Here is a 20,419-nt window from a genome sequence, read left to right as displayed (position 1 = left end):
TGGGAGGTCGGGCCCAGCGGGTAGTGATCAACAGCTCGATGTCAGGATGGCTGTCAGTTTCTAGCAGAGTGCCCCAAGGTTTGGTTATGGGACCTGTTTTGTTCACCATCTTTATTAATGACCTGGAGGAGAGAATGGATTGCATCCTCAGCAAGTTTGGGTATGACACTATGCTAGAGGGAGAGGTAGATACAGTAGACGGCAGGGATAGAGTCCAGAGTGACTTAGACAAGTTGGAGGATTGGGCCACAAGAAATCTGATGAGGTTCAACAAGGACAAGTGTAGAGTCCTGCACTTGGGACGGATGAATCCCAAGCATTGTTACAGGCTGGTGACCGACTGGCTAAGTAGCAATTCTGTAGAAAAGGACCTGGGGATTACAGCGGATGAGAAGCTGGATATGAGTCAACAGTGTGGCCTTGTAACCAAGAAGGCTAATGGCATATTAGGTTGCATTAAAAGTAGCATTGCCAGTCGATCCAGAGATGTGATTATTCCTCTTTATTCGGCTCTGGTGAGGCCACATCGGGAGCATTGTGTCCAGTTCTGGGCCCCCAATTACAGGAAGGATGTGGATGCTTTGGAGAGGGTACAGCAGAGGACAACCAAAATGATTAGGGGGCTGGAGCATATGACCTATGAGGAGAGGCTGAGGGAGTTGGGTCTATTTAGTCTGCAGAAGAGAAGAGTGAGGGGGGATTTGATAGAAGCCTTAAGCTTCCTGAAGGGAGGTTCCAAAGAGGCTGGAGAAAGGCTGTTCACAGTAGAGATGGATGGCAGAACAAGGAACAATGGTCTCATGTTGTGGTGAGAGAGGTCCAGGTTGGATATTAGGAAAAACTATTTCACTAGGAGGGTGGTGAAACACTGGAATGGGTTACCTAGGGAAGTAGTGGAGTCTCCATCCCTAGAGGTGTTTAAGTCTCGGCTTGACAAAGCCCTGGCTGGGTTGATTTAATTGGGATTGGTCCTGCCTTGGGCAGGGGGCTGGACTTGATGGATTTCTAAGGTCTCTTCCAGCTCTATGGTTCTATGATTCTATGATATTTAAATCCCAGCTTCATTTGCAGTTTTGAATGTCTTCATTTGCATCCCTCTCTTGAAACAGGGTGCAAGCATAGACATACCCTCCTTGTGCGTGTGGGGTATGTGTATAAAGATAGAAAGCACACAGCCCTCAGTTTCATCAGTTCAATTTGACCTAAACAAATGGAGTTGAATGATAAATGAATAGAGCCTGACTTAATATTACACCTTTTCTTATTAGGAAAATGAAGTCAATTCAAAGGTTAAAACTATATTGCAAAGGATGTTTACCAGCTTCCTATTGGGGTTTGTTTAATAAGGAAGAATAGAAAACTTTTCCTGCTGAGATTAAGATGGCAGGTAGAGAAGTGAGTAATATTGACCATGGTCAAAACACAGTTTATTTCCAACCATTTTACTGTCTCTACTGCTAACTTGCTTTTTCACAACTTCCTTCAAATCAACACTTTTTTAAAAAAGCTCAGAAAAGTCACTTTCATTTTGACCTTTTCTTTGATAAACATAACTTATATCTGTGATCTTGAAAGGCAAGAAGACCATAGAATAGTTACAAAAACCCGTATAATCTATTTTACCTTTTCCTTTAAAGGTTGTTCTTGAAAAACCTTAGCTGAAATTATGTTGCTGAATTTATTTTCAATTTCCAGCATGTATTTAAGAAACCTTTTGATAATGCAGGTTGGAAAGTACTACATGTTTTTTTAAAAGAGAATTTTTTTCTTGTCATATTTCCGATTTCTAATGTAGTACAAATAATAATCACCTCCTTCTATGTAGGAGCAGAATAGTTTATTCATAAAAGGACAACATCAGTCTTTTGTGTCCTTTGGAATATAGAAATTGCCATTCTAGTTCTGGCAATTGTTTCTTCCAGTATGGTGTACTATGTCTGACAGCAGCTAAGTAATCAAAGGTTCAGAGTAAGATGCAAAAATCCCCAGAAAGGCAATAATGAAATACATGTCCTTAGGGGAAATTTCTTTTTAGCCCCTGTAAGCTACTGGTGCCCAGTAGAGAATTCCCAGTTTAACTGTACTCTGTTCAAATACATATGTAACTCTCTTATTCTTTAAGTTTCATCCTTTCAATTTGTTTCCTTTTGCTTTGGTATTATGAGAAAGGTTAAATACCATTACTCAACGTGTCTCCTCTGAGTCATTCATTATTTCAACTACATTCACTGTCTACTATAGAAACTGAGCTATCCTTGTGTGAAGTACTGGCCCCATTGGAGATACACTCTTTTCATTTTCTCTGCCTGTAGAATTTTCCCCAAGTCTTTGCTCATTTCCATCTCCCATCTCTGAATTCTTTTTCTGCAGTAGTCTCTAAGGAGACTGACTGACCAGAACAGAGAATTCCAGGGATGAAACAAGAGCTACATTGAAATCAATAGAAAAACTCTGTGACTTTCTAGGCGACAAAATTTAATCCTCATTGCTTTGACAACCATTGATTTATAGTGTGATTATAATAATTTTTTCAGAACTTCAGTTTTCATTTTCTGTCCCATTACTTACACATCCAAGCATTTTGTTTTGATTTGCCTTTACTAAAACTGTAAGCTTGTCCCTATTGTGTCATGTTAGTTTACGTTTTTTTTAAACCCTTCTACATTTGTATTTGAATGAGTTTGCATAGTATTGAGAGAAGACTCACTGGTTTGTAATTCCTATATTCCACCCTAATCTTATTTTATCTTACTATACCTCTAAAAAAGTTTTTCCAGTGGGACAACAGAGTGACATCACTCTGCATCCCGCAGCCCCTCCCCCCCAACCACACAGCCTCCTCCCTCTCTCCTCCAACATGGGCTCATTCACCTGCACATCTACTAATGTATTATATGCCATCATGTGCCAGCAATGCCCCTCTGCCATGTACCTTGGCCAAACTGAACAGTTCCTACGTAAAAGAATAAACTGACACAAATCAGATATCAGGAATGGTAACATACAAAAACCTGTAGGAGAACACTTCAATGTCTCAGGACAGCAGCAGATTTAAAAGTAGCCATCCTGCAACAAAAAAACTTCAAAACAGACTCCAAAGGGAAACTGCAGAGCTACAATTCATTTGTGAATTTGGCACTATCAATTTAGGGTTAAACAAAGCTAGCCAACTACAAAAGCAGTTTCTCCTCTGTTGGTGTTCACACCTCCACATCAGCTGCTAGAAGTGGGCCACATCCTCCTTGACTGAATTTACCCTGTTATCTCTGACCTTCCTCTTGATTGGTACTCCTTTCTTTTCATGTGCCTGTATATTTAGATCTGCCTCTGGAATTTCCACTACATGCATCTGACGAAGTGGGTCTTTGCCCACAAAAGCTTATGCTCCAATAAATCTGTTAGTCTATAAGGTGCCACAGGACTTCTCATTGTTTATGCAGATTCAGACTAACACGGCTACCCCTCTGACACTATGTATAAAAGGTTCCATAGAATGTAATGAGATATTTCTAAGGCTGTGTCTAGACTACACCTCTCTGTCGACTGAGAGATGTAGATTAGGCACGTTGAAATTCCTAATGAAGCAGGGGTTTAAATATCCTGCCCTTCATTAGCATAAACATGGCCACCACTTTTTTTTGAAACAGAGCTTTTTCGAAAAAAAAGGCAGTCTAGAGTTGGATCTGTCAAAAATAAACCCTGTTTCGAAAGATCCTGTATTCCTCAAAAAAGTGGTTTAAGGATCTGTTGAAAAAGGGTTTATTTTCGACAGATCTGCGTCTAGACTGACGTTTTTCAAAAAAGCTCAATTTCAAAAAAAGCACTAGCCATGTTTATGCTAATGAAGCGCAGGATATTTAAATCCCTGCTTCATTGGCAATTTCAACTTGCTTGATTTGCAACAGAGGGATGCAGTCTAGATGTAGCCTAAGTGGAAAATACAGTAGTATCTATGTGGATCTCATGTAGCAGGAATACAAGCAAAGGAGCAAGATAAAAACAGGGAGAAACCCTGACCCTTTGTTTCTGTTCAAAAAGATATTTCAGCAGAGAATTGCCAGGTATGATAATCATACTAGTTGGATATTACAGACAGCAAAGAAAGATGAGATGCCCAATACTAAAGGAGATGGAAGCATAAAAAAAGTCTAATCTGCTATCAGTAGTGGGTGATTTACAGTATTTTAACATCAGCGTGTCAAATATCATGTCAGGATATAGCATTTCTTGATACCTTAAATGCTGATTCTTGGATCAGCTAAGTCTTAAGCTCCAGACAGGAGATGTTGATTTTAACTTAGCTCTAGGTAGCAAAAGGAAGTTAACTCAAGAGGTAACCATAGCTGAACTACTAAGTAATGCTGACTATAATATACTCCCCTGCTGGCCCCGGGCTCCCTGCAGGGCTTCCCCGGGCTCCCTGCCAGGGCTCTTATACATTTCAAAGGCTCAGGCATGACAGGGAACATGGGACCAGTTCCTCACTGGTCCCGAGTTCCCTGCAGGGCTTCCACTTTTCAATTGTAGCAAGAGCCTGGCAGGACTCTTGCTACAGTTCAAAGGCAGAGGTGCCCTTATTGACTAATTGAATAGTCAATGGAAATCCCATTGACTATTTGATTAGTTAACATCCCTATAATGATAACATTAGTGTGTTCTCTAAACCTTAATATGAATAGATAAGGTCCAAGATGTCAGAGAGTATCACTCTGCACAATAAACTTTGTATATTTTCAACTGATTTTACTTAGTTCCACAAACAATTAATTAGGTGGGCTATAACCTTTACTGCCAAACTCCCCTGTGCTCATTCTGCCATAGCCATTCTTAGGGTATGTCTAGACTACATGGCTCCATCGATGGATCCATGTAGATGAGTTTACTAGACATAGCAAAATGAAGCGGCGATTTAAATAATCGCTGCTTCATTTACAACAAAATGGCCGCCGCACTGTGCCGACGATCAGCTGATCGGCACAGCGGGGCAGTCTAGACATGCCACGGTTGACAAGGGAAGCCTTTGTCCACTGCTCTGGTAAATCTCGTTTCAGCTGATTGTAGGCACACTGCGGCAGCCATTTTGATGTAAATGAAGCAGCGATTATTTAAATCACCGCTTCATTTTGCTATGTCTAGTAAACTCATCTACATGGCTACGTCGATGGAGCCATGCAGTCTAGAGATACCCTTAGAGTCCTAGCTACTGTAGTCACATGAATTTATATTTATATTACTACCATCACCATAGTCTCTGGATATTTTATAGGCAGCAGCTTCCACTGCCAAGAAACCGGATCCATTTCTGATCTCTAACATTTCCTACTGATTTTAATGGGGTTGTACTGATGTATATGAGATCAGAACTTGGCACTTTGTTTTTTGATGTCTTAGAATCCTAGGAAATATTTTTCTTTTCAAATAAACTTTAAATGAGAAACTATAGAGATGTTGTCAAAACCTTTTTCATTACAAAATGTTATCAAAATAAATCTGACCACACAGTTGGAAGTAATTCTATTTATTTCCTATTGTTTATCTATTATTGGTATTCATTATAGCTCATTAAATAATTCAAGAATTTCCCCTTCATGTCAACAAAATGAGATTTGGTTTAATGCTGTCCTACTTGTACTACTACTGCCAATTCCAGCAGTAAGGTTCTTGATGTTATTTTGAGAACATATGTATTTGTCAGAAATGCTTATTGGTACTTTATTGTCACTCTTAGCAATGCCATTTTTCAGAGCTGATCCTACAGATCATGATTTTAAATGATGGTGATTAAGCACCAGATAAATCCACAACAATTAGTTGCCCTACTTCATATGTGTGCTTTATATCTGCCCATCTCTGTTGGAGAGATTATCTCTATCTGAGAAACAATGAGACTCTTAGGCAATTATGACAGCTTCTGATGGATGCTTATTGTAGCATGCTGTTAGATAATGGCTAAAGCATTACATTACATAAACAAAGAACAGAGAATTATTTTCTTTTGAGAATATATTCCTCACCCTGCTACTTACAAGCACTTCATGTTTTGGTTTTCAATGCTGCCATTGGAAAGAGCTGTAAAACATTTACTGCATTTAAAAAAATCTGAGACTGAAATGGTAATTTTCTCTTCTACCCCCTCTGCCATGTATCTTTACATCTAGACAGAGAGAGCCAGGTGGAATGTTTTTGTGGAGGAGAAAATGAGCAAAATGAGCTTGAGGTATTACTATGAACACTTTGATACATAAATTATTTATTTACTTACAGATTTACAGATTATTATGTGTAAAGATGCAGAGATGTCCAATTGATTGGAATATTTATTCCTGTACAACATTAGTTGAACATGTGATAGAAGTGCAAATGGAAGACCATTGTTTATACATTCCCATTTGGCTGTGATAAATTTAAAACAGATATACAGAAGCCCATGGTGTGAAAAAAGGCATAAAAAGTGGATGAAGATGAAACAAATAAGCAAAGCTAGGTTTCTGCTCAGTAATGATACATTCCTGAACACAGGAGTTATTGAATGGATAGTCACAGCATCATGTATTACTGTTTAAATACGCCATATAATAACCTTTCAGTACTCCTCAGGAGGAGTGACTTTTATCCTTGAATCCCCAAAAGCTCTTTTATATTTTATGTAAGGATAAGTTATACGTACCAACTCCAGACATTTCAGGAACACTGGCGATGTACATGTCCTTTGTAAATTTTGGTTCATTGTCATTGATATCATGGATTTTAATAATAAATTCAGATTCGGGCTCCACTTGTCTTCCAGTCTTTCTATCTATAGCCTTGGCACGTAGCACATACAGAGACTTTTCTTCTCGGTCCAATTTCTTTGCAGCATGAATATCTCCTGTATTTTCATCTATAATGAACAGACTGCCAGCCCCATCTCCTGTTAATATGTATTTTAAATTTCCATCTCCTTTATCTTGGTCAGTGTGTAGCTTCAGGGAGGTAGAAAAGAAGAATTCTATAAATATATGTATTGTTATTACAGACCAAATCATTCAGCATATATGAATAAGTCTGTACAAATCTTGACTGTAATTGGGGTCAGCAGTGGTTATCTTCTGTCTCACTGTTGGAAAAATTACAAATTTGAGACTCAATCACACACACAAAATATCTCTAAAAAAATTCATAAGGACACGAGGGGATATAGAAGATAATAGAGTAACATTTATAATAACCCAATGATAACAAAAATGATGTGTCTTTCAGCAGTCTGTCCAGAAACCCAGAAAAGTCTCTTTATTGAAGATAAGAGAAATCTAAAACTCTCAAGTTTCTTATTGTAAGATAAAACTAGTATTTGTGTGTAGAATAGAACCAGTTGCTTTATACAAGTGATAAACAGATTGGTTTTAAGGATTAGAGCTTTCTGAAAATCTTAACAGCACATGTAAAAGTTCAAACTGAAAAACCTTAGTGTTCTATTTCATTTTTTCTTGAGATTCATCTGAGTTAATGATTTCCTGCCCCACTTCCAGGTCCCCACTATATATAATACAATTTTTAAGAACAGTAGATAGTGATAAACTATTGTCTTCCTCTATGTTTTCAAAAAGCTCAACACATTGTTCACACTAAATCCATAAATCAAATAAATAGATTTGTTTGGGAATTTCCACTGGAGTGTTTTTCTTTTGGAAAAATGCCAATTTGCCAAACTGAAACTGATGAACACCTGCATGGATTCCAGTCCACTGGTCCTCTTATCTAGTGTATTGGCAGATCCTGTGGTGAGGAAGTTGGGAGCTATTGATTCTTGTGCTTCCAGGCTCCATATCTCCTCAATTACCTTCTTGAGAGGAGAAGTTGATAACCCTGGAAGTTCAAATTCCTAAGCTCCCGAGAAACCTGGAAGCCAGAGCGCATGTGTCGTTTTAGAAACATAAAAATGGTTCCACTGTGGGAAGACTTATTGTTCATAAAACAAAATATTATAGACTTACAGGTACACAAGAGATTGTATAGATTTGTACCACTTTGAAGAAAAAAATTCCAAAATTATGATTTTTTGTGGATTTGGGTGTCTTTTCCCCAGGCAGCTCTACAAATATAGTATTGCTCTGAGACTATAGGGAGATGTTTAAATAGAGATAATGCAATTACCCAATTGCAGCTTTTAATGATTTAATATTCCTCTTCTTGTAAAAAGAGTCTTAGAGCTTTTTAAATAGCCTGAAGTTATCTGAATCTCAGCCTTACACCTTGCCTAGAATACAGCAAACACAGTACTCTGCAACAGTTTTCATGGTCATTAGTTCAATACTGAGTCAGACAATCACTATCACTACATCCTGGAGCAACAAAGTGTTTTAGGTACCTTCCAGCCAACTCTTCTTAGTAGGTAAAATCTAAAGAAGGTCATAGCAGAAGGCAATATGCAGGCAAAACATTAGTTTCATGATCTTCAGGTACTTTGTAGTACTTTCAGATATATTATTGTGAAAATGCTTATAAAGAAGGAAGAGATTTAAATAGCTTGCATATACTATATATAAAAATTCATGGGCAATTGCATGATTACACTATACCTCTACTAAGAACCATTTTAAGGAATGCCCATCAATTCTTTAAACTTTTCTTATGAAGCATAGAATTTTCATGTAAAGATTCAGAAACGTATTAAAATACTTATAAGAAGCACTAAGACAGTTTTGTTTTCATTACAAAGCCCCAAAAGCAAAACAATTTTACCTGGTTGTACATTTTATTTTGTAAGATTCTTATAGCTATTATTATGAGTGGTTGTATTATTTTTATAGTTGTTCCATAATTTTCTAACAGGCTACTTTTCCATTGGAAAATGCCATTCTCTTAAAAGTTGTTTTTTTTAGAGAGGGGAGATGTGATAACTTCAATAATTTTGTCTAGAAATATCATTTGAATAAGATCAAAATGTTCACTTGGACTTTTTTGATTTTTCATTTCAAATGACATTTTTTGAAATGTTTATTGAAATGTTGCATTTCAATACAATGAAAATGTTACATTCTAATTTTTAATATTTTAAACTTTTATTAAGTGATAGCATAATATAAAATAAAAAGTATCTGAAGTTTGAATGAAACATTTTGATTTTACTAAAATAAAATGTTTTGACTTGAAACACAAAATGGAAAAATACATTTTACAGGACCTTTTTTTGATTTGTTTTTTATTCTAAATCCAAAGGAAAACAAATTTTGAATTGTCATAATTTCCCCAGAATAGAAATTTCATATTTTAACCCATTCTATTTTATGACTCAGGTATTGTAAGCATCACATGAAGCATTTACACCAAACTAAAATTTTCAATAGTCAAATATATATAATATAAGTAAAGATAAAATTACATTAACTAGTCCTTTGCATGAAACCTATGTTAAAACAACAACTGAAGCAAGCTACTTTCTCCCTTCTTAAAGTTAACTCTAAGTTTATAAAATGTGTGCCCAACCATAAGGATAAAGTCCTATATCCATTTTTTTTAAAATCGGGTACAGCATTGACAGAAACTTTTTACATTCACTCGTACTGCCTTCTCGGTGTCCTTTGACCCCCACAATAACAGAACAGTTTCCTTGCCCTTTTTCTCTGAAACCACACATATAGCTGTTAATCCGTTTCAATAGTGATTTTGGTTTTAGAACCTACCTGCACACTAAGAATTGTAAGGTGAGAAATTGCTCATTTCATGTAGACTACGAGGCAGTATTTGATGCCCAGACATTACTGATTTGGGGCTATGTTTGAACTTGCAGACTGTGATAAAAGGTTCCATATTGTATTGGCATTGGCCTGACAGTAAACCTACTAGGAAAGAAATCTGCATCACCATCACCATGTGCATCTTTGTTTTTTCACAAATATTAAACATCTTTCTACTTTCTAAATGCTGGAAAATTAATCTGCTTGTGATATAATACACAGGAAACTTGAAGTACAATACTTTTAGATATTGCCATTGTGTTGTTTTTATTGAACAGTTTTCTGGTTTCCTTACTGAGATAAAATACAGATTTTGTAAAATGGAGCAGTGGAACCATTATCATCTAAATGCAAAATTTACTGCAATACTTTTTGTTATAGTGGTTGCAGTGGTGGTAGTATTGTACATCTTCATAGCCAAATGAACCTAGTTATAAATTAAATTATACCAATGTACTCTAATTTAATTTTCACTAATACACATGATTTTTGCATGAATATCAGATTATGGTGTATTTTCCACAAAAATATTTAGCTGTTTGAAAATCGAAATTGAAAATACTTCACCAACATATAAGATTCAGTTGTGCCAAAGGAAATACACACTGGGTCACATACAAATAGGGTTTGAAATATGTATCAGTTACAAACACAAGGAATTGTCAAGCTACTATTCAGACATACTTTTTTACTAAAACCAAGTAATAATAACAAGAAAATAATTAGCCAAATCCTGTTCCCTTTGATGTCAACAGGAATAGTGTTAAGCCCAATGTAAATGTCATCCCTGATATATAAGTGTATAATGCAGAAATTTTTGCAGATTTGGTGTGCTCTGTTTGTGTATGTTCACCTGTGTACATGGTTTGTGTGTGTCCATAAAAACAAACACAAAAGATTCCCAATGCATTAAAATTGGTATAATTTAGCTGAAGTAACTAAAGTTTGATTAAAATATTCAGCTCTGACATTTATCAGTAGAACAAATTCATCCCTGTAAGAATATACAGCTTTATTTTCTTCTACATTATTCTTTTTCACTAGTCAATGTTTTCAGTCATTGAAAACACCATAGGGACTAAAAGATTAATTTCCAGGTGTCTAACTTTTAATGTCATAAATTGTAGGTTTTAAAATCTCTGTGACTAACTTTAGTTCTGCAAGGCGCTTCAACATCTTCAAAAAAGAAAACAGGTAAGTAGAACTGAAGGGGAGATAGCATTCACTCCTGATACCAAATGATTTTACCAATTCATTTAACATGCAATGCACTCTCATTTGAAATATGTCTGAATATAAGACATAGCCAAGACACTACACTTTAAGGACTCTATTCTGTTTTTATTAATATTATTCTGATTATTATGCACATTTTTTCTAAAGGTCTCCTAAGTGGCTACTTAGATGCATACTCAGTGTGACTTTCTCTTAATGATTGTTAGTCAGAAAGTCATTTATGGTAGGGGGAATTAGCTGATAGTATAATTGAGCATGCTTTGAAAATATGGAAATTCCTCCTGAAACTATACCCCATCCACATTTAAATGGGAGAAGCACACATTTCAAATTATATTTTGTAGTTTGTCTCTTTCTGCAATATGGGAAATTCATATGCCACGATAATATAAAAAAGTTGCTGCTTTCGGAAAAAAATCTGTCTGTAGTTGACCCCAGTCACTATTATCTTACTAGGAATATTACTATTTCCAATATAAATGAGAGCAAAAAGTTCTCAGCAGTTGGCCTCATATTAATGTCATATTCTTTCTACATCAGCTACTGTTGCTTTAGCTATAGCTTTACCATTATCTCCATACTGATAAGCCAATAGTAGTCACATAGTTGTAAGAATCTGGACAACAGCAATATAAGTTATTTTCTCCCTATGTATTGTTACTGTGCAAGAATTTTTTAAAAGTACTTTGCTTACAATGGGTGAAGGGAAAAAAAGGTGTTGATATTGCTGAAGGAGGAAAAGTAAGTCTAGCACACTGAAGGAGAAATCAGGGTATAGAAAGAAAAAGACAGCAATATGACCACAGAAGGTTGGTGTTGAAGAAGGAGACAGACCAAATACAGAGGGGCAAGGAAGTATTCACCTGTTTTTCTTTCCTTACTCAAACTGTAAGGACCTGATTTTCAGCTGATTTATGCCTGTTTACCTGAGGAGTAACTCATAGGGCTCGTCTACATTGGCCCCTTTTCCGGAAGGGGCATGTTAATTTCAGAGGTCGTAATAGGGAAATCCACGGGGGATTTAAATATCCCCCGCGGCATTTAAATAAAAATGTCCGCCGCTTTTTTCCGGCTTTTAGAAAAGCCGGAAAAGAGCGTCTACACTGGCCCCGATCCTCCAGAAAAAAAGCCCTTTTCCGGAGGATCTTATTCCTACTTTAAAGGGCCAATGTAGACGTAGCCATAGAGTTATGCTGGCATCATGCAAATGACAGGAGAACCAGTACCTAGACTTCCAGTAGACACAAATTATCTAACTAAATTTACAGATATTTACCCAAATCCAAAATGCCAAGCTTCACCTGAATCTGAACATGTCATCTGCAATTCACTTCTGTTCCACTCCTATCACAGCTGAAAAGGGAAAGAAGAACCTAACTCTTCTAGAGAAGCCACTTGTAGATAAAAAGTTGTCATGGACAAATAGAGAATCTTGATTTAGTCATGGAAGTTTAGAAGGTAGACCTGCTCTTTTGCGAAATGGGATGAAAAGCAGATATCTTGATGCTGCTGAAGGAAAGAGAAAAGGGTGCGGGGGCATTAGAGAGAATGCAAAGGGAGCATTAAACATATCCTGCATGGTGGCAGATACAACTTGGTTCTAAAAGCTTTTTACTTTGCCTGTATATACTTCAATTTCACTGTCTTCATCCCAGATCCTAATTTTGGATCCGCCAGGTCTGACTTCCTCTGACCCCACCCCATACAGCTTTCCTTCCCGCCCCTTAGACTGTCCCACTCCATTTGCCCACTGCCTCTATTCACTATTAGATGCTTTTTGAAAAGTTTTATGGTTGTCTTCACTCTCCATGTTCCTAGGCTCTGTGGGATTTCCTGAGACCATACAGTTTCATCAGAAAACAGTTGAGAGAAGACTCTGTTATGTTCGGGAGAAAAAAGAAGCCTCTTGTCAGCTATGGTTGGGGAGGAAGATGATCCCTTTTCTTTCTCTGACAGACCACAGGGAGAAGCTGCAAAAGACCTGGGAGAGGGGAAGAGAGACTGAAAATTGCCCTGATTCCTTTTCCAAAGATGCTGAATAGCGAGTGGGTTAGGGGATTTTTGCTGGCAGGAAGGGAAGAGGGCTGGCTTGCTGCATATAGGTGCTGAAACTAGGGGTTCAAGGGGTGCTGCAATACCCCCTGATCTGAAGTGGAATCCACATTATACACAGAATTTATAGTCTGGTTCAATGGCTCACAGCAGCCTCACTAAAAATTTTTCCAGCACCCCTGTTGCTGCTGCTCTTTTTCTGACAGTTCTGGGTGTGTTTCATTGTGTGCTCTCATAAAATCATTTGTGAGAAGGAGCTTGGGACTTGCAATCAGTTTATTTTATTCTCTCCCTGGTCATGGAAGCAAAGCAATAAATAATTAAAGCGTAAAAGCAGATTATTATTTTGGGTGGAAGCTATCACACATCAGTAAGGGAATAATGGATACTGAAAAAAATATTCTATGGAAAATGAAGCTAATGCCCAAACCAAGGATGGATATGGTTTTGTCTTTACATACCAAGAATACTAGTAATTAAGGTATTGCTGAACCCTCAGCTCAGTCATCTCAGCACCTCTCTGCTCATTTATACTTCATGCACAATTTATATATTTGAACAAGGTCAGTCTATTCAGATGGATTTTTTTTCCCCCAAGCACATTACATTCAGTCTCCTGGTTCACAGTACATTTAAGGTCAAGTGCTAATCCACCTTTTAGCATATACACATTTCTGCAGTGCGGTTGAGGGAGTTTTAGACTTGGCCTACTCTGAACAATTATATTGGTTTAGCCATGTCAGTAAAAACAAATGTGAAAAACAGCCTCACCACTGGTGAGTCACCAGTATAATGTCATGATTGTGACTGGCTCCCAGCAGGACTCATGAGAAACTTTGCTGGCCTGGTGGGGAGCTGGCTCTGGTGGGTCCTCAGGCAGAGGGGATAGGTGGGGGGGGGGGACCTAGCCTTCTCCAAGTAGCCCTTCAAGTAGCCTTCTCCAAGGTATGCACCACTGAAAGCTCTGGGGATGACTTAAAGGGCCTGGGAGTCTAGCTGCTGCCAAGGTCAAGGTAGCACCAGCAGTGGCCTAGAGTCCTGGGACCTTTCAGATCACTGAACAGAGGGGTAGCTACCTCACTGATTGTCCCACGTCCTCTTCTAATCACATATTTCCTGCCTCTCTCTGTGTTACATGTAACTAATATCAACATAAGTCACAGTGTAGATGCAGCTATGTCAACTGAAGAGAGTTTCCTTTGTCATAGCTAATTTCATATTGGGAGGTGGTGATCCTGTAAACGTGGGTGGGTGGTGGGGCGGAATCATCTACAGTGGCTATGATGATATAGCAGTACAAATAGAGCTATATCAATATAGTCTCCATGGAGTAGACATACTCTTCATTTACCTTTATAATGCTGGTTTTCTCATGATTTAGGACAAAAGAGTTGTGATAGGTATACACTTCCACATTTAACACTTTAGTTAATACAGTGAAGATATAGAAATTCACTTTACATGGAATTATATTAGATCATCAGAAAGCCAAGAAATTTAGTGAAATGGATGTTGGCCAAAAATGCAGCTAAGTAGAGTGTCTTTGGTGTTCACCCATCCATGGTATCCTTAAAGCCACAGACTCCATAGAGAATTCATATTCAAACCACAAAGGGGTTATTTAGAGTTTAGTGTGGATGCTCCGTAGCATAGATTTTTCAAACAAGTTTGTATACTTTTTCACTGATAGAGAGACTAGGTGGTTACTAATCTCAGTCCTGTGACATAACCACTACCCAATACTCCCTTCTGGTTGTTCACATTCTTCTTTTCAGGGTAAATCTGCCCAGGAAAATCATAGAGGACAGAGACATGGTCTACAAATGATGAGAAATTAATTAAAATCCCAACACAAATAAAGATAACAAACAATTTAAATAACAGTTTATGATACAATAGCTAATCCAGAAGCCTCACAGAAAATATCTTGACATCTAGTGACAGGTAGGAAATAAGCAAATATTCCTACTGTAAGATTTTATATCTGTCCTTGAAATTTAAAGCAGGCAATGATACTGTAACAGCAGCCAATATTCCACTGCATTAACATTTTAACTAATTTAAAAGTCTAAAGACAGCTTAATAAGTGCAGTATGTCTTCAGTCTGGATAGCAGTGGCAGTATCTGGTTTGCTTTAATTTCCTATTCCTATGTATTTAAGCCAAAGTTTTATGTATGCAGTAAATAGTAATATATTTACTTGACCTGATTTGTGACATCAGTACTAACTTTTTAATTAAATACCTCCAATCCATGTGTGATGGTAACCTAAGTGACTGTATATTAAAGAAAGGAAATGACATTTACTTTTCTTATCTTCTGTTTTCCAGCATATGGTTCTTGTGTACAGCATACCAATGTTATAAATTCTCTAGAGTACTGTTTTGTGAAATATGCTGGTAATTCCTGCTTCAAGGTGCCTGTGGTAGTTGTGCTGCTAGGCGAGAGATAAATTTCCATTCTATTAGGAGTAGCTGAAGGGCTTCCTCAGGAATTTCTGAATTCTTCTGATGACCATAACATTTAGTGAATTCACTTGCTTATGCTACTTTCTCCTTTCTACATTCTAAGGATGGGACTCTAGAGATCAGTTTTCTCCTTGGCTTCCAGCTTCCTCATTCAGCTGGCTCTCTTTTTCACCTGCACTCAAAATTGTAGGATCTCTAGGACAAGCCTGGTGATGTGGCTGGTTCATTTCTTTTCCCTACTCTCTGGCTGTGTCTACACTGGCATGAATTTCCAGAACTGCTTAAAACGGAATACTATTCCGTTTTCAGTTTTTCTGGAAAAGGAGCATCTACATTGGCAGGCTGCTTTTCCGGAAAAGCCCTTTTTCCAGAAAAGCGTCTGTGGCCAATGTAGACGCGCTTTTCCAGAAAAGAGCCCCGATCGCGAAAATGGCGATCGGGGCTTTTTTCCGGAAAAGACTACTGGGCTGTCTACACTGGCCCTTTTCCGGAACAGTGTTCCGGAATAAGGACTTATGCCCGAGCGGGAGCAGAATAGTTTTTCCGGAATAGCAGCTGATTTTGTACAGTAGAGCATCGTTGCTATTCCGGAAATTCAAGGGCCAGTGTAGACAGCTCGCAGCTTATTCCGGAAAAGCGGCTGATTTTCCAGAATAAGTGGCCCAGTGTAGACACAGCCTCTGAGAATTGCATCCTAGAGCACTGGGTTTTCTCTTCTTTAACAGGTTCTATGAATATGTCCCTGAACCTACTGTACTAACACATCAGTGTTTCATAAAATGGTCTAAATTTTGATTTGACTGTCCCAAGTCTTAGAATCCAGGCTTACTAGACATTAGAACAATCCCTGCATTTCTTCACCATTTTGAAATGATCAAATCATGTCACAGTATCAAACAGTTACTTTAATCAGCGACAGGAATAAGGCACTATGGGAAGTGGTAAATTCATCATCACATAGAAATTGTAAATTTAAAGTGTCTCTCTAAAAGATTCCTTTAGTGCAGAAATTTAGTGAGTGAAATTCTACAGACTGTTATACAGGAGGCCAGACTAACAGTGCATCTATACAGCACGCTTATTCTGGAATAACGACTGTTATTCCAGAAAAGTAATACTAGCGTCCACACAGCAATTGTGTTATTTCAAAAGAAAATCAAAATAATGGAGGGCTTTTTCTCATGTTGGTAAACCTTATTCCATGAGGAATAATGCCTCTTCCAAAAAAGCTATTTCAGAAGAGGGTGTGTGTGGATGCTCTGCTGCTGCTATATTTAATAGCCCCTCTCCAGGGCCATTCCAAGTTATTCCTTCCCAGAGCCTCCTGTGGCTCTAAATTGAGATATCCTTAATGTGGATGCTCTATATCTCCACTAAAGAGTTTTTTCAGAAAAAAAGACAGTTTTTCTAAACATAGTTCAATTACGTCCACACTACAATTGTGTACTTTCAAAAGAAAATTGAAAGAACAGAGGGGTTTTTCCGGCATTGGTAATCCTCTTTCTATAAGGAAGAAGCCTTTTTCCCAAAGAGCTCTTTTGGAAAAAGGTGTGTGTGGATGGGGAAGAGGGAGTTCTTTCAGAAGAAGAGGAAAGAGGAAAAAGCACAGATGCTCTGGTGCCCATTCCATCCATAATAATCACAGCTTAAATGCGAGATAGCATCCATTCAGTGTGGGTGCTATCTTTTGAAAAAGCAGATAGGTTTTTTGATGTGCTTTGGCAGTGTGGACACGCTCTTTTGGAAGAAGTTTTTTTGGAAGATCTCTTCTGGAAAAGCTTCTTCTGAAAGAAGCCTACAGTCTAGATGTAGCCTAAGGGAGCCTGCCTCAGACTAATTTTGAGGCTTCCCTATAGTGTGGATGCTCTACTTTGAAATAAGCTATTCTGGAAAATAACTTTTGGAATAGTTTTTTTCCAAAATAAGCTTGCAGTGTAGACGTACCCTAAATGTTCATAGGTGCCCTTAGTGGCATTCTAATACATGAATCATAAGGGTTCTATGACGGACTTCCTTCCTGAGGGCAAACTGTGAATGTGAGTATGAGGGGGTAACTTTAAGTCTACAAAGCAACAGTAGATATCTTTCTGGAAGACTGGGTTAGTCTGGAGAGGGTCAGGGTTGGCGCTTACTTTGGGAGGCTCCCAAAAGTAACTGGCAGCAGCTCTTAGGTAGGGGGCCTGGAGAACTCTGAGAGCCACTGCTCACAGGCACTGCCCCTGCAGCTCCCATTGGATGAAATTCCTGGACAATGGGATCTGTAGAATCAGTACGTGGGCCTGGAACAGCATGTGGAGCCCCTTCTCCCATCCTGTGGGGCACAAGGGCATGCCTGACACTTCCGGACGTGGCACAGAGTGAAGGCGGCAGGAAGCCTGTCTTAGTTGCACTGTGCTGCTCTGTTGTGGTGGCCAGGTACTGCCAGGCCCTTTTACTCTACTTGGGCCCATGGGAAATATCCCTCTTTGCTCTTCACAGTCCCTATGGGTTTGTCTAGACTACATGTCTCTGTCGCCAGAGCCATGTAGATTAGTTTACCAGACATGCCCAAATGAAGAGGCGATTTAAATAATCGCTGCTTCATTTAAATTAAAATGGCTGCCGCGCTGAGCCGATCAGCTGTTTGTCGGCTCAGCGTGCTAGTCTGGACTCTCCACAGTCGACATCAAAGACATTTGTCGACCACCCCGTTATGCCTCGTGGGATGAGGTTTACCAGGGCGGTTGACAAATGCCTTTGATGTCGACCGTGGAGCGTCCAGACTAGCGCGCTGAGCCGACAAACAGCTATTCAGCTCAGCGCAGCAGCCATTTTAATTTAAATTAAGCGGCGATTATTTAAATCGCCGCTTCATTTGGATATGTCCAGTAAACTAATCTACATGGCTCTGGTGACAGAGCCATGTAGTCTAGACATACCCTATCAGTGGGTCTGATTCTCAATGATTTCCATATCAAACATGCTCAATTGACAAATAAGTTCTTTTTCCTGATGAACTGTTCTCTCTGATCTGAAAATAAGTTTTTAATGTAATTTAATGCTGTTAGCCCTGCAGAGCCAAAATACCTAAGAGAATGAAATGAATTCTGTTCTTTCTTGTGCATCACCAGCATGTCTGTTTACTATATCTCAATCAGTTATACTTGTCAAACTGATTACTGACACTAAAGGCCTAACCAAAGTCAGTTATTTTCTTCCTGTACTTCATAACAAGTACAAAAGCAGGGCTGGGTAATAATTTTTGATGGAAGGCCACTCCAAGAATTTGTAAATTGTCAAGGTCTGCATTCTTCCATAATAATAATGGAGGAGGTGTGGGGTTTGGGATGGAAGTTGGCTGCAGAAGGGAGCTTAGGAGATTGTCATGCAGGACCAGGGTGTGGGGTTTGGGGTGTGACTTTGGGCAAGAGGATGTTGTGACCTGGGGCAAGGGATTGGGGTGTAGGGTATGGGAGAGGGTATAGGTACAGGAGGGGACAGGGGTTTTGCATTATGTGGGGTATAGTGGGAGGAATGAGAGGAACAGAGGGTTGGGGGAAGGAAGGGGATAGGGTACAGGGAAGGCTTTGGCTGGGAGATGCTTACTAGGGTGACTCTCATCCAGCATCCCAGCAAGTTCCCCTGTCTTCCATGCCTTGGAAGACCTTTCAGAGCAGCCAGCCATGGGGTCATGTGTGTCTGAATAGCTGCAAACCCGAGGGCTAGGGAAGAGGTATACTTTGCATACTGCCTGTTATTCCAACAAGCAGCTGGAAACTGGCCAGGGTAACTGCAAAATGGTGCTGGGGGAAGGGGCAGCATGCAAAGCTTCTCCCCCCACTCTCTCCGGGCTTGCAGGTGTTCACAGACAAACAGGGCCCCACAGCTGGCTTTTCTGAGCAGCATGAAGGGGTTGGGTAGGCATGGACCCTCACTGAGGCTCCCAATGTGCCTGCAGGCCAGATCCAGTGGCTTGGCAAACTGTATCTGACCCATGGGCCATATTTTTCTGGCCCTGTACTAAAGGTTCTGATGATCATATCTGGTCTTCAGTGACACTCATGTAAGCTGATTGCCAATAGTAGGTTTGCATCAATGTTACTGACTGGAATTTAGTAAGCAGTTCTGTCAAAGACACCCAAGCAGGAGTAGAATCTAGACTAAACTGCATTAAAATGTATTCCAATAGCAGCAGACCAGCTGGTTAAGAATGTGCCATTTTTTATGTAGTCCCAGTTAACAGAACAACATATATTGTAGAAAAGTGTCTGAATGACAAAACATCATTCCATTATAAAGTCTGAGACAGCTTAACAGTGCTCATGGAGGGGAAGAGAGAGTACTTGTTGTGTGTTTTGGATTTTTTTATTGAACCCTCTACTAATTGACTATAACGATATAATAAATAACCAATGGAAAGTAATCATTGTCCAAAAGAGACGCACGCATCAGTGAACAGGCTGTCAACTAAATGAACAAAACAGAGAAAGCATTAGTAAAAACAGTTTCCCTGTTACTCTCCATTGAGCCCAGAATAAGGGTGTCATTTTTTGCTGTTGATAAAACCTCCAAACATTTTGAAGTGTTGTTTATGAAAGATTTTTAAAATAGTGCTTTAAAAAAACCCAACATACAAGGAACAGATTTGCTCTTATGACTGCCTACTTTTTTCTCAGTGCTCTTTGCACACCAGTGAGGTAATCAGAAACTGCAGTCACACCATCTCAGATTTGGAGGCTGACTTGCCCTATTCTCCTCCTAGAACTCCTCCCTGTCTGTACTATCCTTAGTAGCTTGGAAAAGACAGACCACTAAATTGAAAGCCATGAACATATCATGGAGACTGGTGTGTTGAATTTGAAGGCTTTCAAACATTTACTGTGTTCTCAGGGATTTTCCAGCTGAAGCGAGTCTCAGACTCTTTCAGTCATAACTGTGTGCTAATTATAACTTTTGCCTGGGATTCAG

General features: G+C 38.9%; 1 protein-coding gene across 1 annotated transcript in view; it reads right to left on the bottom strand.

The window, feature by feature from the left end:
• The window catches only part of CDH9 (cadherin 9), a 129,408-nt gene that overhangs the window by 43,943 nt on the left and 65,046 nt on the right, over positions 1-20,419 (bottom strand). Inside the window, exon 3 of the mRNA XM_006115915.4 lies at positions 6,668-6,962. Within this exon, the coding sequence (XP_006115977.2) occupies positions 6,668-6,962 (295 nt within the window). The remainder of the gene's footprint in view (positions 1-6,667; positions 6,963-20,419) is intronic.

This window comes from Pelodiscus sinensis, chromosome 2, assembly GCF_049634645.1.
Source record: "Pelodiscus sinensis isolate JC-2024 chromosome 2, ASM4963464v1, whole genome shotgun sequence".
Lineage (NCBI taxonomy): Eukaryota > Metazoa > Chordata > Testudines > Trionychidae > Pelodiscus > Pelodiscus sinensis.
The sequence above is the reverse complement of the archived record's forward strand: the minus strand, read 5'-3'. Positions and strand labels throughout refer to the sequence as shown.